This window comes from Lutra lutra, chromosome 3 (assembly GCF_902655055.1).
Source record: "Lutra lutra chromosome 3, mLutLut1.2, whole genome shotgun sequence".
In the NCBI taxonomy this organism is placed as follows: Eukaryota; Metazoa; Chordata; class Mammalia; order Carnivora; family Mustelidae; genus Lutra; species Lutra lutra.
Window position 1 is genome coordinate 57,359,472 of NC_062280.1, and position 14,997 is coordinate 57,374,468.

A 14,997-nucleotide genomic window follows, 5' to 3' on the forward strand; every position below is an offset into this window, starting at 1 on the left:
TTTATACTGGTGCTAACAGTTGTAATTTTTAAGAGTCCTAATATTAGTACCAAACCATAAAAATAAGCATCTGTAAAATAGGAGTGGTAACTCATAAGAAATTATTCCATAGATTCAGATAGTTTGAAGCTTGGAATGTTTACATAAAGATCTGTTACATATTGGTTCTGGAAGGAATAACTTACCTTATCTTTTATTTTGTCAGCTCTAGCATCCAAAGGCTGGTTTTTGTTTTGTTCCTGATTACATTTTCGATTTCCTCCACCTGAGCTTAGACTTTTACTTTGTCCCACAGAACTTGAAGCAGTAGTGGATAATACAGGTGTGTTGATACCAGATACAGATGATGTACTGTTTCCATTTATTGACCCATTTACACCTTGAAAATAAAAACAAACATGTTTATCCAAGAGAATATTAATCAGTCATAAAGAAGGTATGAAGTAATGATATATGCTATATATATAATATGAATGACTCTCTAAAACATCATGCTAAGAAAGTCAGTCATCATGAAAGAAGTCAGACACAAAAAGTCATGTACTGTATGAAATATTCACAATAAATCCACAGAGACAGTGCATAAGCTAGTGATGGCCAGAGACTGAGAGAGGGAAGAATGGGGAGAAATTGCAGAAGGGGTATAGAGTTTCCTTTTGGCATGATGAAATGTTTTGTAACTATACAGAGGTGGAAGTTCTTCAACACTGAATGCATTAAATGCCACTGAATTGTTCACTTTAAAATGGTAATTTTATATTTATCTGAATTTCACTTCCATTAAAATAATGTTTAGAAATATAATCAAATGCAAACATTTTTCTTTTCAGAGCAAACTCACCAAAAGCTCTCACCCAAGTGAGAAATGATAATGATACTAATAAACCATCCAAAATGCTATTATGATTTGCAAATGCTATTCTAACAGGTTATAAACTAGAGAAATATTAATGATCACTTAAAAGAAAAAAGGAGTATTTGGATATTAGTTTTGATGAATTTAGTGCTTAATTACAGAAGTAAATCTTATGCTGGATTATACAAAGGAGGTAATGAGATACAGAGGAAAAAGCAGTGGAGTTGGGAGTTAGAAGGCCAGGTTCAAATCCTGCTTATGCCACACTGACATGCAAGCTGTCCTCAAATCACTTATTTACTCTTGATGTGAAATGAAGATACTTCCAATCTCTCAGAGTTATTGTTAAGGAGTAAGCAAGCCATTGTGAAAAAGTGTCTAGTACACTGTTATATAAAGTTATTAAACCTAAACTCTACTGAAAATAGGTATTGGAATGGAGGATTTGTAAAACATCACTTAAGTTAACAAGGAATACCTTTTTCAGGACCATTTCTATTACTTTTTCCTGAAGTTCTTGAATGGAATGAAGAAGATTCATGATTCTGGGCTGGAGGAGCAAACAGTGGTGGAATTCCCAGTAATGGTGGAAAGAAGGTTGCCCCTGTACGACTATGAACATCTGCTGTTCGCCACCATTCTGCACCTCAAAACCAAACATCAAACAAACAAGCAAAAAATACTTGAATTAACTTTCTAGTTAATGTAACAATGCTTTTCGTATTTTAATCCTGGAAAAAAATACCAAGTTTCATTTTGGAACAGAACAGCTGAATTATACACAGTTCTGATCATCTAACTGTAAGACAGCTTATTAGATGTTACATACTCATCACTCCTCTCATTAAGAAAGTATCCAAGGGGGCGCCTGGGTGGCTCAGTGGGTTAAGCTGCTGCCTTCGGCTCAGGTCATGATCTCCGGGTCCTGGGATCGAGTCCCGCATCGGGCTTTCTGCTCAGCGGGGAGCCTGCTTCCCTCTCTCTCTCTCTGCCTGCCTCTCTGTCTACTTGTGATCTCTCTCTGTCAAATAAACAAATAAAATCTAAAAACAAACAAACAAAAAAACAAACAAACAAAAAAAGAAAGTATCCAAGGATCTTCACTTGGCAGCTTCCTTGAACTCAAGTTTATGAAGAATAAAGGTAGTCTATGGTTTTAAAAATAAAATGGAAAACTTGGAAAAGTAAAGAACTGTGTGACTGCGTGATAACTTATACCATAATTTTTCCAAGTTAGTAAAGAAATAATATTTAAGAATATACTAATGTATTTTAAAACCTTAGAATTTATGGTTGTACCATTTACAACCTATGTTAAGAATTTCCTCAAATTATATACAATTTAAATCTGGGTCTAATAAATCATAAATAATAATACCAAGACTTCTACTGTAAACCAGTATACCTTAAGTTCATTTATGAAAGTAGATATTCTATACTTAATTAAAAACATAAAGATAGCAAAAGCAGTGGTTTTTTCTGTCTCAGGTATTCAAAGATTTCCAAAATAAGTCATATTAAAATATAAAAGTTCTATAAAATTCTTCCCCATAAAGTTAATAAGGAAAGCTTGGAGTTTGTTTATATTTTCTTTCATAAATTATAGTTAACAATGATTGTTTTATCAATGTAAAATGAATCAATGGTAGAAAATCATCAAGTGCAATTTAGATGTTCAAACAGTGGCTCTTAGTTAAAACTATTAGAAAAGGAGAGAAGCCAAATTTTATAGAATACATTTATCAAAAAGGGTGAAGATTAAGAAGACATTGAAAATAATCCAAAAGAACATCTTGTATTGCCCCACTTAAAATCTCAGAAATAATCTTTGCTACTTGGCTAACCTGCCAGATTACCAAATCATTTATGACCTTTCAGGCTAATCTTCCAAGAGATGTGCTATATTTTTCATTGATTGTAACCAACACGAGGAAATTAGAGAAAGAAACCGAATAATATAGTATGGGAAAAATTCAATTTTGTCAGTTTATTGTATGATCTTTAAATCTTTTCTAGGAATATCGCTTCATTAAAAACAGAATGTAAAGATATGCACCTTCATTATCTAATGGCAAAATCTGTTTTCTTCAAAAAGTGAAATGTTCATGGTGGCTGCTATTCTAAAAGGTCTAAAAACAGTGTAAGCAGAAAACTGCAAAAGCTATTCTTCTGCACTGCAGGAAGGCACTGCTGGTGAAATGACACCAATGCATATTTAGCAGTGCCTGAATGATGGGAACTGAACCAAGAATAACTATACAAAAGCATTAATCATTTATCCCTGTTTAGATGAAAGAAGTGTATTTAGGTGGGAAGGAAAACTGTGTATTTTGGACTTCTATCAGCTCAGCTGGAATCTATTCTTATTTATAGGTTTGAAACCTAGGTTCCAAACTGCTAATAAAAAGGGACTGAGGTTTCCTAAAGATATTTACATTATTTAATACAGAGTCTATAATTAAAGCATTACAGCTGAATGTATAGACTTCATAAACAGCCTACAAGTTGGTAAGGCAATCTAAGTATAATAAGATTCAAATATTTTAGATATAAAATATGCTCAGAAATAATGCTCAGAAAAAAGCATAACCATAACACTATACTTTAGAACATCACTATAAATAAGTACACAATGGGGATTAGAAAATAAAAAGTTGGAAAATGTGTATGTTATAAACAAGCTGACACCACAGGTTAAAAAAAAAAGGTAAATAAAATAAAAATATGAAAGTGGTAGAGCTTCTGACTACAAACTTTACAAATGTCTAATATTTCATAAGAAATAATATAATTTTTGTTAAATGAAAAGCTTATTTATCTTCCAAGTTTAAGAAAATGAAAAAAACTTAGTCACTCACAAAATAGTTTGTTCATAAAACAAAATATACAAAATAAGGATTACATAAACCAGCATGTGATGAGTTTCTAAAGCTATTCAAAGAAGGTAACAGCATATTGGCAACATTAATTATATTCAACTGAAAGAGTCTAATATTTCAGATGATATTGGGCCTAGAAGATATAGCAGAATTTTTAAATCTTTCATACTTGATGGAGCCAGATGCTTCACAGAAATTCATGGTAATATAATATAAAAATATAATGACCAAAAGTTATAAATACTTTAAAAGAAATTACTGTGAAATACTATTTCAATATAAAATGGAAATAATATTAGACTAATATCCATTAAATAATTTTGCATCTGTTGATTTTATTATCTGAAATGCAGAAAGTACATAAAATTATAAAGTAAGTTATTCTTTATTTAAAATTTCTAGTAATTTCTTTCTTGCATTGTCTTCTTTTAATTTTTAGGTGATTTCAAAAATTTGGCATTTAGATTACCCTTCTGAATAAAGGCAATTACAGAGAATTTAAATTTAAATTATTATACCCAATCTACAACTTTAACAAATGAGTCTTCTAGGTCTAGGCATAGTGTCTATTTGGTGAAAACAGTATGCTTACATAGATATACTTTCACCATTAAAGACTGTCTTGTCATTGTTTATCCACCTCCTAAAAACTGTAAATAACACATACTACGTCAGTGTATTCCTCAATGCACAGAACATAGCAGATGCTCAAAGAACTTTGTACAATAAATGAATGAGTGAATAATTTATATAGGCTCAAAAGCAATGGTATAATAACCTATGACAAAATGATTTTAAAAAATTTTAAGACACCCAGTAACTATATTTCTACTATCTATTTTGATTTTTAATCAGAAATCTTATATTTCAGCAAATATCTATCCGATTGATCATCTTGCTAAGCGACCATGTTAGAAACTAGCCTAAATAAATTCCTATTAGTATTTTTAAAACAAACGTTAAGGCTTAGTTTAAGACTTGATTTTAACTTTCTAGTCATATTAACCCTCCCCACCAGCTACTCTCTTCCAGACAACTAAATTAAAAGAGTATGACTCAAGAAACAGTACTTGAAATATACATCTAACCATCTTTCCATTCTGTGTATAGTTAAAATGAGATGTTTTTGTTTCCTTTTGAAGAAGCATGTGATAGTTCATTACCCATTAAAGTGGGAAAGAGGAAGTAATAATAATAACTAATTATGTACTCATTATGTATGCTAAACATTGCACTCAGTAATTATATGGCTTATCTCCTTCAATCTTCACAAGAGCCCTAAGAAGCAGGTACCATTACCTATCCTCAATTTTTCAGATGAGAAAACTGAGGCAGAGTGGTCAGATTACTTGTTCATGATCACGCAGCTAAAATGTAACACAGTCAGATTTAAATTCAGGTCTATTTGTCTCTAGAATTATGCTCTAATTTGTAAACTATTTTTTATAAGACCAAACCATACATCCCTTGCTAAAATTTATTAAAGTGAAATCAATCACTGGAAACACACGAAAGTTTAGACTTTGAAAATAATATAACGAGGAAAATTATAGCATGCTTATCCAATTTAAGCTTTAATTGGTGCCTTACTGAGCTCCTGAATTGTCATAATCTGTAGAACTGGGGATAATTCTGGTCTTGCTATAATGCAAATGGTGCAAATTTATAGTTGTTCTGATCAAATATGGAAAAATATAGAATTTAAGAGCCAAGTTCATCTTCCTTGGAAAGTGCAGAGAAATGAGAATTCAAAAGTATAGAGATATTCATCATAAGAACTGGAGTTTACTTTCCATTGTAAGTTAAATAATTTTTTTAAAAAATCAAATAAAGCTGAGAAAAATTCATCAAGCTCTACACTCACAATATGTACACTTGGCCTAATTAATCACTTTTGTGGCAGATGCCCCTTTCTCTAGTTAAACACTTGCATAGCTGTAATCAACGCTGCCATCTAGCACACATAGTGTGGGGTGGGTTTTTTTGCACATGATTAATAGGATTGAGTCAATTCTTGTACAAGAGTTTCAATATACCAGGCATTAGACTATTCTTTTTGTTCAATTTAATAAACAAATTATTGCTTGAACATTTTCAAGCTTTCCTCCTTTCCTTGAACACTGTTTGTAACAGATGTTTACCTGGAAAAGATGCTAGTTGGGGATGTGCGGCTAAGGCTGTGGGTGTACCAAGTGTCCCCAAACCACCAAATTCTGAATGCCCTGAGCTGGCTGAATGTAGACCAAAGACTGGGTGGCTGACCATTGGGAAGGCACTCGACACTGTGGACAGGTTAAACGGTTGATCCCCAGCTGCTCTGAATAAATGTCCTGGGAGGGAAAAAAACACACTTAAAATTGTACTATAAAAACAGATGAGATTTATCTGATTTCAGAGTTCATAATTAAAATTTATAGTAATTTCTTATCATAAATTTTTATTTTACATTTTTTTCTTTTTCTATTTCTGCTCTTCAAACCCTACAGAAATATGAAAGTACTCTAAATAAAATGAAAATGAGTGGCATAACCTTATTTACTTTGAATTTGAGATTTGAAAAATAATGTTTTAGGTATAATTGTCACTAATTATAATAATTTGACCCACTGATGTGAATTGAACTTTCTGTTAATACACGTACATTATTATCAATTTTTTTTTTTACTCATAACAAGGAAAACAAAAGCGTTCTATTAACATAAGGTTGAAAACCAATGAAGTCAGTCCACAATTTGTCACCAAGCCATTACTCAAATTATCACACACTCTGGGCAAAGCATTCCCAGTTCCAAGAGCCAGAAGTGAAGCTATGGTCTCTGTCCAATAGCTCTCAGGTAAGGAGAGTTGACACCAAAAAGGGATTATATTCTAGCCTAATAAAGCAATATAAAAGACAGTATAAAGATTTAATGATTAAACTTACTAAGATATTTCTAAATGCATCCAAGTTTGGTTATCAATATAAAAGTCATTTTTAACTTTGAGATGGAAGGATCACATTCAATTCAAATGTGTGACTTTTCATTCTGCATTCTAAAGAGAATCTAGTTCTAAGTGTCATAAACTCCAGGTTGAAATATTATACAACTAAAAACACAACTTATTTTTCATACTTTGTAAGAGATTTGACAGAAAATTTGTTAATACTTGGAAATTCTCCTTTTACTTCCAGGAAATAATTAAGTTCCCCTAGCCTGATACTATGAAAATAGAGTGTCAAACCCCACACTCCAGTCTATTTTAAGAATTTATTGTGTGAAAGGTATTATGCTCTGTGTTAAAATAAGGATAGGTCTTCTTTATTATCTTCTGTTTATATCATACTTAACTGTGCACTGCAATTTAATTGTTTTTAACATAATACATTTGAGAAATGTAAAAATAAAAGCTAAAAATAGGTATTCTTTTTGTTGTCAGTTAGTTATCAAAGAGATCTCTCCTCTGCTTTTTTATTCCCTGAGAGCCAAGAGGAATCATCAAAAAGGTTAGCGTGTACCCTCAGAGACTAAAATAAACCTTATATTATGTACTGAAATAACATTACATTTTTTTTATAAAGGTAGTTAGATTTAAATAAATTTCACCAAGTATATCTTATATCAACTTATAAGGTAAAAACTTCTGGTCAAGGTCCCATTATAACAACACAGTAACTGGATCTCACAGGGAAGATCCTCAATGTGTCTTTACAAGAAGACCCACAAAGAAACTGTAGGGGAGCACAAGGGAAAGATAGACTTTGAGTATCTTTTCCAAGTCAGCCAATCTCTGTTTTTGTTCATCACAGACTAAAAAGAAAATTTGTGAATTCGGTACTTCAGTGTTATCAGAGCTCTAGACTACATTAGCACTAAGGTTGAGGCAAACAAAAATAGGGCATACTAGAGAAGGTCATTCAAACAACAGGACACCAGAAGGACTGTGGATTTTTTTTTTTTTTTGGCCGATTCTCTAAAAGCCAGCTAGTTTCTCTAAAAACATGAACCTGTAACATTAAGAACCAGTATTTATTTGTTTATTTTCACATGTAAAATCCATGGTTCTCAACAATCAATTCAACTTCATGAATGAGATGTCCTTAATCAAATGTTTCATTAATATTTATTTATACTATGATTAGTTACATTTCCTTTTTTATCAGTTTTCTGGATAAGCAAGCTGAAGTGAACATTCTAGTTTGAGGATTTTAGAATCATTTTTCATTTATATTTTACAAAATAATAATGCTTAAATTATATATGTCAACTCCATGTAACAGTTATTTAATATGAAAAAAGTCTGTGGGGTAAACTCAAAACTACACAAATATGAAAATTCAGAACAGATTAAAATTATAAAGGATCAGAGATGATAGAAATACTTCTATGATAGCTAATGAACTGGTAGTAGGCATTCTTAGATGCATAGTTAAAACATCAATTTTATTTTTGTGAAGAAGTAAATGAGCTAAACCCTGAAGTCTCATGAAAATAAAGCACAAACAATATCTAAATGAAGCTGTCACTCTCGCAGCAGTAATTCAGAACCAATCATATACAATTTGATAACAAAGTTTTTTTTAACTCTAAAAAGAGTGATATCTAAGAGGAAGTGAGTCTAGAATTTTAACAAAATATGAGCTTTACTCACCACAGATTAAAATGGGGGAAAAAAGTATAGTCCTGTACACAGTTATATTTATGCCTGGCAACATTACAAAGAAGCTGTCTTATCCTGTTTTCTTATCCCTTCTTGTAAAATTCTTGGTGAAGGTAATTAAAGCATAGAAAACACCCAAGTGACAATGGAATCTATAGAGTTTATTCCCTGTTGGTCTATTCACGTTTGTATTTAGTAAAAAAGACTAAGGCCACATTATAATGATTACAGTGATACCATGCATTATCAAAAATACACATTAGAGACTTTTTCTGCTACACAGATATAGTTGTACACAGAAGAGAAATAATTCCATAACACATACCATATTTTTCACTATGTTTTGTCGTTACAGCAAGAACCTATTAGTCAATGATACAATAAGTACATCTTTCTCATTAAAAAACTCTTAACACTATGATTTAATGCTGTTTTTCTACCACCTTTAAAAAAACACAGATACTAATTCCATGTAAACCAAAAAAACTTCCAGAATCATTCTGTTCTTTATTCAAAAGTTTCTGTAATTCAGGCATTTCATGAACATACCTATAAAGTGTCAGGTGCTATGTTTGGAACTTGGCATACAAGTATGAATGAGACAATCCCTGACCTCAAGAAATTCATGGCTGAACATAATTTAAATAGTACTAAACTATTTTTTACACCACGATATAATAAAAAAAGTTAGTTAATATTTCAATATGTTTAAACTGGTACTGTCATATGTAGAAGTCAATAATAGATCCTAAATACCTAAAACGTTATCTCAAAGTAGAAATACAATAAATTATCTGTCGAACAAATTAATTCACTATTCATTAAGAGCAGAAGAGGCCCATCCATGGGACTGATCCAAAGACCTTCAATTAGAACAGGAAGTTCTTTTGAATCTTCATTTAAACTTGCAAGTATACTTCCTCGCTTCCTTTTGCCTTACTTCACTGAAGCCTGATTCTTTTTTTTTTTTTTTTTTAATTACCACTTGGCCAGGGGTGCCTCGGTGGCTCAGAAGGTTAAGCGTCTGCCTTTAATTCAGGTCGTGATCCCAGGGTCCTGGGATCGAGCCCCACACTGGGCTCCCCGCTCAACAGAGAGCCTGCTTTCCCCCCCTCCCCTCTCCCCTGCTCATGCTCTTTGTCTCTCTCTCTCAAATGAATAAAAATCTTTAAAAAAAAAAAATTATCACTTGGTCTTTACTCCTCCCTGATTCCATTTAAGTCACATATTGGATTTGATCACTCAAAATTCTACCACCTCCAAGCTCTTAAACTCTTAAGTTGCACTCTAACCACAATTTCCCATTTCCATTTTCTTAATTTCTTAGCATGACCTCTAGTCACCCCCAATCTTCTACCACTCCCCTGACCCTATCTACTCTTCCTTCTCAATTTCATCACCATCTCTCCTGCGTTAACCTTGAAAGAAGTCTTACCTGTATGTCTACTCCCTCCCCTCTTCTCAGAATCTTTAATATTTGTGCCAAACCTCAAACCTCAAGTTACTGAAGTTTTCTTAATTACCTGGTCCCACTGATCTTTACTTGTCTTAATTTTCACCACTCTGTATAAATCTAGCATTGTTGAGTGCCTCTTCCTCATTAAAACCCACATTCAGGGGAGTAAGGAAGGGGAGGAGGACCAAAAAAACCCAAAAACAAACAAATTTAAAAAAAAAAACAACACAAACCAACAAAACAAAACCCATGTTCACCCTTAAGCTCCAGGTCATGGAACTGTCCTGATCATCTTCTTAACTATATCTTTTAATAAAATTCCTGGTCTGGTTTATTGGATTTTCTTTTCTAAAAGTAAACATTCTTAAGGATTTTGTCCAGCTACATTTCTTTCTTTCTTTATGCTTTCTCAGTTATTTCATGTGCTCCCACTGTTTTAACCATCACTTCTATGCAATTAATTGGTAAACTAGGATTTAAACTCTTTGAGAACAAAAACCGAATCTCATTTATCTTAGTATCCCCAATACCTGCAAAGTGTGAAACACAACTGGTACTTAACGAATGTTTTCCACTGTTGTATTTTTGGTCACATTATTTCCTCTACTTCACACCTCTCCCATCCCCCGGCCTATGTAACATGCATTTTGATTTCTTTTGCCTCATAATCCTATCTATCCTAACCATCTCAAAAACATATTGCCTAAGAAGTATCCCTGAATTTCCCAGACATGTTTTGCGGTTTCTTTGAACTTTCATGATTACTTGCTATCTTTCACTGTACCATTACTAGGATTTAAAGTTACAAAGGAAAAGGCCATCTCTTAATCATTTTTACTCTCTACAAAACACTGCATAAAAAAACTGTTATCAGTTGCAAGGGCAACACTTCCTAATACCTGCTACAGACAACTAAAATGATAGTTTTTCTTGTTTCCTTCTTCTTTTAAAAGGATAGATAATTATTCGTGATTAGATTAACTTGATTAGATTGAATGATTAGAATCATTCTATCATTGAATGATTAGAATAACTTAATCATTCTTAAATAATTAAGAATACAGTTGATCGATCCTTACCCAACAGAGAGGTAAGGGCACCAACTCTCCCTCCCCCCACTGCAGTTGAAAACCCAACAGTAACTTTTGACTCCTCCCAAAACTTAACTACTAACATCCTACTGTTGACTGGAAGACTTACTGACAACTCAACAATCATTTAACACATATTTTGTATGTTATCTATATTCTATACCATATTCTTACAATAAAGTAAGCTAGAGAAAATGTTAAGAAAACCATAATGAAGAGAAAGTACATTTATAGTACTATACTGTATTTATTGGGGAAAAAAAAAGTATGTATAAGTTCAAACCTGTGTTGTTCAAAGGTCAACCGCATATCTCACTTTTTCTCTCCTCCAATTATAAAAAGCAATGTTTTTGCTTTACAATGTTACTCAAAGGTCTTTGGGAAATTAGAAGCTGATTTAATGAATTCTTTGTTGTGACTTTTTTTTTTATTTAATTTTATTTTTTTTCAATGTTCCAAAATTCATTGTTTATGCACCCCACTCAGTGCTCCATGCAATATGTGCCCTCCATAATACTCACCACCAGGGTCATCCAACCCCTCACCCCCCTTCTCTCCAAAACCCTCAGTTTGTTTCTCAGAGACCACAGTCTCTTATGGTTTGCCTCTCCCTCCAATGTGGCTTGTGGCTTTTATCTTCTTATACAGCAGGGGGTGCTGTTTAGATTACACCCTCATTCCATTATCAGAACAATGTCAGCCTTTAGCTGTCTTAAAATTTTAAGCTACTGTTCACAAGGTGATTTTTGATCATGGACTGGTGGTGGTTCAGTGAATGCTATAACTACATTTAAAACAAAGCATATTCTATATTAATAAAAAAGCAGAATGTTACTGTTTTACATGAAACAAAATACAACATGAGTCAAACAGGCTCTATTAATCTTACAACTAGAAAATAAAATTATTTGGATATTAGAATGTTCCACGTTTGTAGAAGTAATTTTTTCTACATTCATATATCTAATATCAGAAGATGCTCCCAAATAATAACTTGTTATGATTAAAACTCTTAAATTTTGTTCAGAGAAAACATCTGCAACCTGATAAATTATATCATAAAATGAAAATACTTTTAGAAGATTACACTTACTCTTTTTAACAAATATTAACATTCAAATGTAATTTCAATATTATGAACTTTTTAGTTTCTATTTTAATGGGTAGGTAACAAATGTGCACATTTTGCACAATAAAAATTAATATCCATCTGTAATACCTAACTTCTGACTTACATTATAAGAAGCTGAACACTTTTGAGCAGAGCTTTTCAAATTCTGCTAGCCAATCTAGGTATAAGTGATTTAAAGCAGCTACATAAAATGTCAGTGTCTCAGTAACAAGACATGGTAACTGCAAATATCTTTATTAATGCTAGTGCATTTCATGCCACAACACAAAAAGTGTTTTCCCTCCACAAGAACAGGATAGTATAAATACTGTACTAATGCCTTGAACCTGAACTACCAGTGAACAAAATCTCCTAACAGGAAAAGTCCAGATAGCCAATTAAAGCAAAATAATTATATAAAAAATATATATAAAATATATATTTTATATTACTATATATATACTATATATACCATATAGTATATATATACTATATTACTATGATAGAACTCCACAAATGTTGCTTTTTGTATGCTAGAAATAAAAATGTCTTTAATCTTTTCATTGCTTCCCAAACTTGTTGCAACATGTCTTCAAACTCTTGTCTCTAGTTCTTTAAAATTATAAGCATAATTTTATGGCATTGCAAAATCAGCCTCTAATTTACAAACTGCAAAGTATGCTAATCATAAAAAATGGCAGCATATTCAAGTAAAAGTTATGTGCACACTTCAACACTAACAATGAATAAGTGCAATAACAAATAGAACATCTTCAAAATTATTGTAAATTAAAGAAATGCTCAAATTACTGGTCCATATTAAAATTCTTAAATATATTAAATCTTCAAATATTCTGGTTTTCAAAATGTACAAAATATAATTTGGAACTTTGATTAGAGAACAGAAAGAATTCTATAGTTAATGGTGACATTTCCTGCAAATAATCTTCATTTCATTCCTGCACTGTCAAAAATTTCTCAGCCAGTTCCTATATTTTAGTATTTAAAAAGATGCATGGCATAGAATGGAAGTCTTCACTTAAAGCATTTATTTTGAGATTATTTTAGGACTCACAAGAGTTTCAAAATTAGTAGAGTCCCAACCACCCCTATGTTAACATCTTACAGACATAAAATAATTTTCAAAACCAGGAAATTAATCTTGATGAATTAAAATTAATAATTTATTCAGATCTTATCAGTTTTAGTTGCTATATCTCCTTAATTTTCTCTTATTTGTGACAGTTCCTCAGTATTGTCTCTCATGATCTTGATACATTGAAGAGTACTGGTCTGGTATTTTGTAGAACATTTCTTAATGTGGGTTTGTCTGATGCTTTCTCATGATTAGAAGAGGTTATGCATCATTGGGAAGGAGAAGCAGTACATCCTTCTCAGCACAACATATTTGAGGTCCAAGATGTTGCTATGTGTACTGGTGATAGTAACTTTGAACATTTGATTATGTAGTGATTTGCCTGGATTCTATGTAAAGTTACTATTTTCCTTTCAAACAATTTTTTTTTAATTAGAAAACAAGTCATTAAAAGTCTAGGTAACCTTGGGAACAAAAGCTGCCACTCTCTAACACTGAACATGGTAAACAGTTCTTGATTCAGTTTAGCAAATGATTGTTGCTAAAGAAAGGAGCAGTTCCTCTTTTGTAATAAGCATTTCTGTTAGACCAATGAAAGGACTTAGAGTTCATGGATTAAAATGCTAAAAATATACAATATTTTTTATATAGTTTTATCTTCAAGTCCAGCTATACTTTATTTTAATAATGAAATAGAGAAAAGGTAACTAAAATTAATTGAATTCCAAAATCTTATTTTACCTATGTTTCAATAAATAAAAAATTCTTATAATGAGCAAAAATTATTAAAATCAGCTTTGGAAAACATACTGGGTATATTAATTTGCTGGGGATGCCATACTGAAGTACCACAAACTAAGTGGCTTAGAACATAAGCCACATCTCACAGTTCCAGAGGGCAGAAGTCTGAAATCAAAGAAATGACAGGGCCGTGCTACCTCTGAAAGCACTAAGGAAGGATCTGTTCTATGCTTCTTTCTTAGCTTTTGGGAACCTCAGGTATTCTTTTTATATCCTCACATGGGCTTCTCTGTGCATGTCTCTGTGTCCAAATTTCCCCTTTTTACAAGGAAACCAGTCATATTGGTTTAAAACCTACCCTAATAACTTCCTTTTAACTTGATCCTCTGTAATGACCCTATTTCCAAATGGGTCACATTCTGAGATACTGGGGGTTAGAATTCCAATATATCCTTTTTTGGGAGTAGATAAAATTTAATCTATAACACCGGGTTTATTTTTATGAGTACTTAATTAATTTGAAGGCATTACCTTTCTATAATAATTTACTGTTAAAATTCTAAATTAAAACTACAAATAAAAATTAAAGTAAAATAATATTTCAAAAATAAACCCACTGAGGAAGGCTATACAGCTGAACATTTGAGAGTCTTTTTAAATGAAATTTATAGATATCTACACTATCGACAAAGCAACTAAAAATGTTATAATAGTTATTCATATCATAACATAAATACTAAAAGAAACTGGAATGAAACCTTGGGTTTATTCTTAAACCCAAAAGAATAGGCTACCTCTTTTTTTTTTTTTTTAAATGATTCTCTAGTGACTGTAAACTTCAGCCCTGATTATTTTTTAAATGAGAAGTTCTAACAAAATAATAACTTTGGACTTGCAGGGTTTTATTTATTCATACCTTTTTCAGTAATGTCAACTGATCCTTTAAGATTCCTCACCATGTGGCTTATAATGCTCATCCCCAGCTAAAACCTGCATAGCCATTTGGTACTACCAGAACAAAATACAGCATGGCCTAGAAAACTTACTAATTAAAGTTAATTTATCATCTAATTTTCAAGTCCAAGTCCTGCAAGTTCATCTCCTTCTTTTTGTCAAAAATTGCTTCTTA

At 32.0% G+C, this 14,997-nt stretch overlaps 1 protein-coding gene across 17 annotated transcripts in view; it reads right to left on the reverse strand.

The window, feature by feature from the left end:
- Window positions 1-14,997, reverse strand: part of BAZ2B (bromodomain adjacent to zinc finger domain 2B) — a 316,333-nt gene that overhangs the window by 119,236 nt on the left and 182,100 nt on the right. For 12 of the 17 annotated variants that reach the window (XM_047721833.1, XM_047721835.1, XM_047721846.1 and 9 more), the window contains 3 exons: window positions 5,877-6,065; window positions 1,335-1,502; window positions 186-379 (listed from right to left, as the gene is read on the reverse strand). In XM_047721833.1, coding sequence (XP_047577789.1) covers window positions 186-379; window positions 1,335-1,502; window positions 5,877-6,065 — 551 coding nt within the window. The remainder of the gene's footprint in view (window positions 1-185; window positions 380-1,334; window positions 1,503-5,876; window positions 6,066-14,997) is intronic. The other 5 variants (XM_047721845.1, XM_047721831.1, XM_047721842.1 and 2 more) reach the window with 3 other exon arrangements.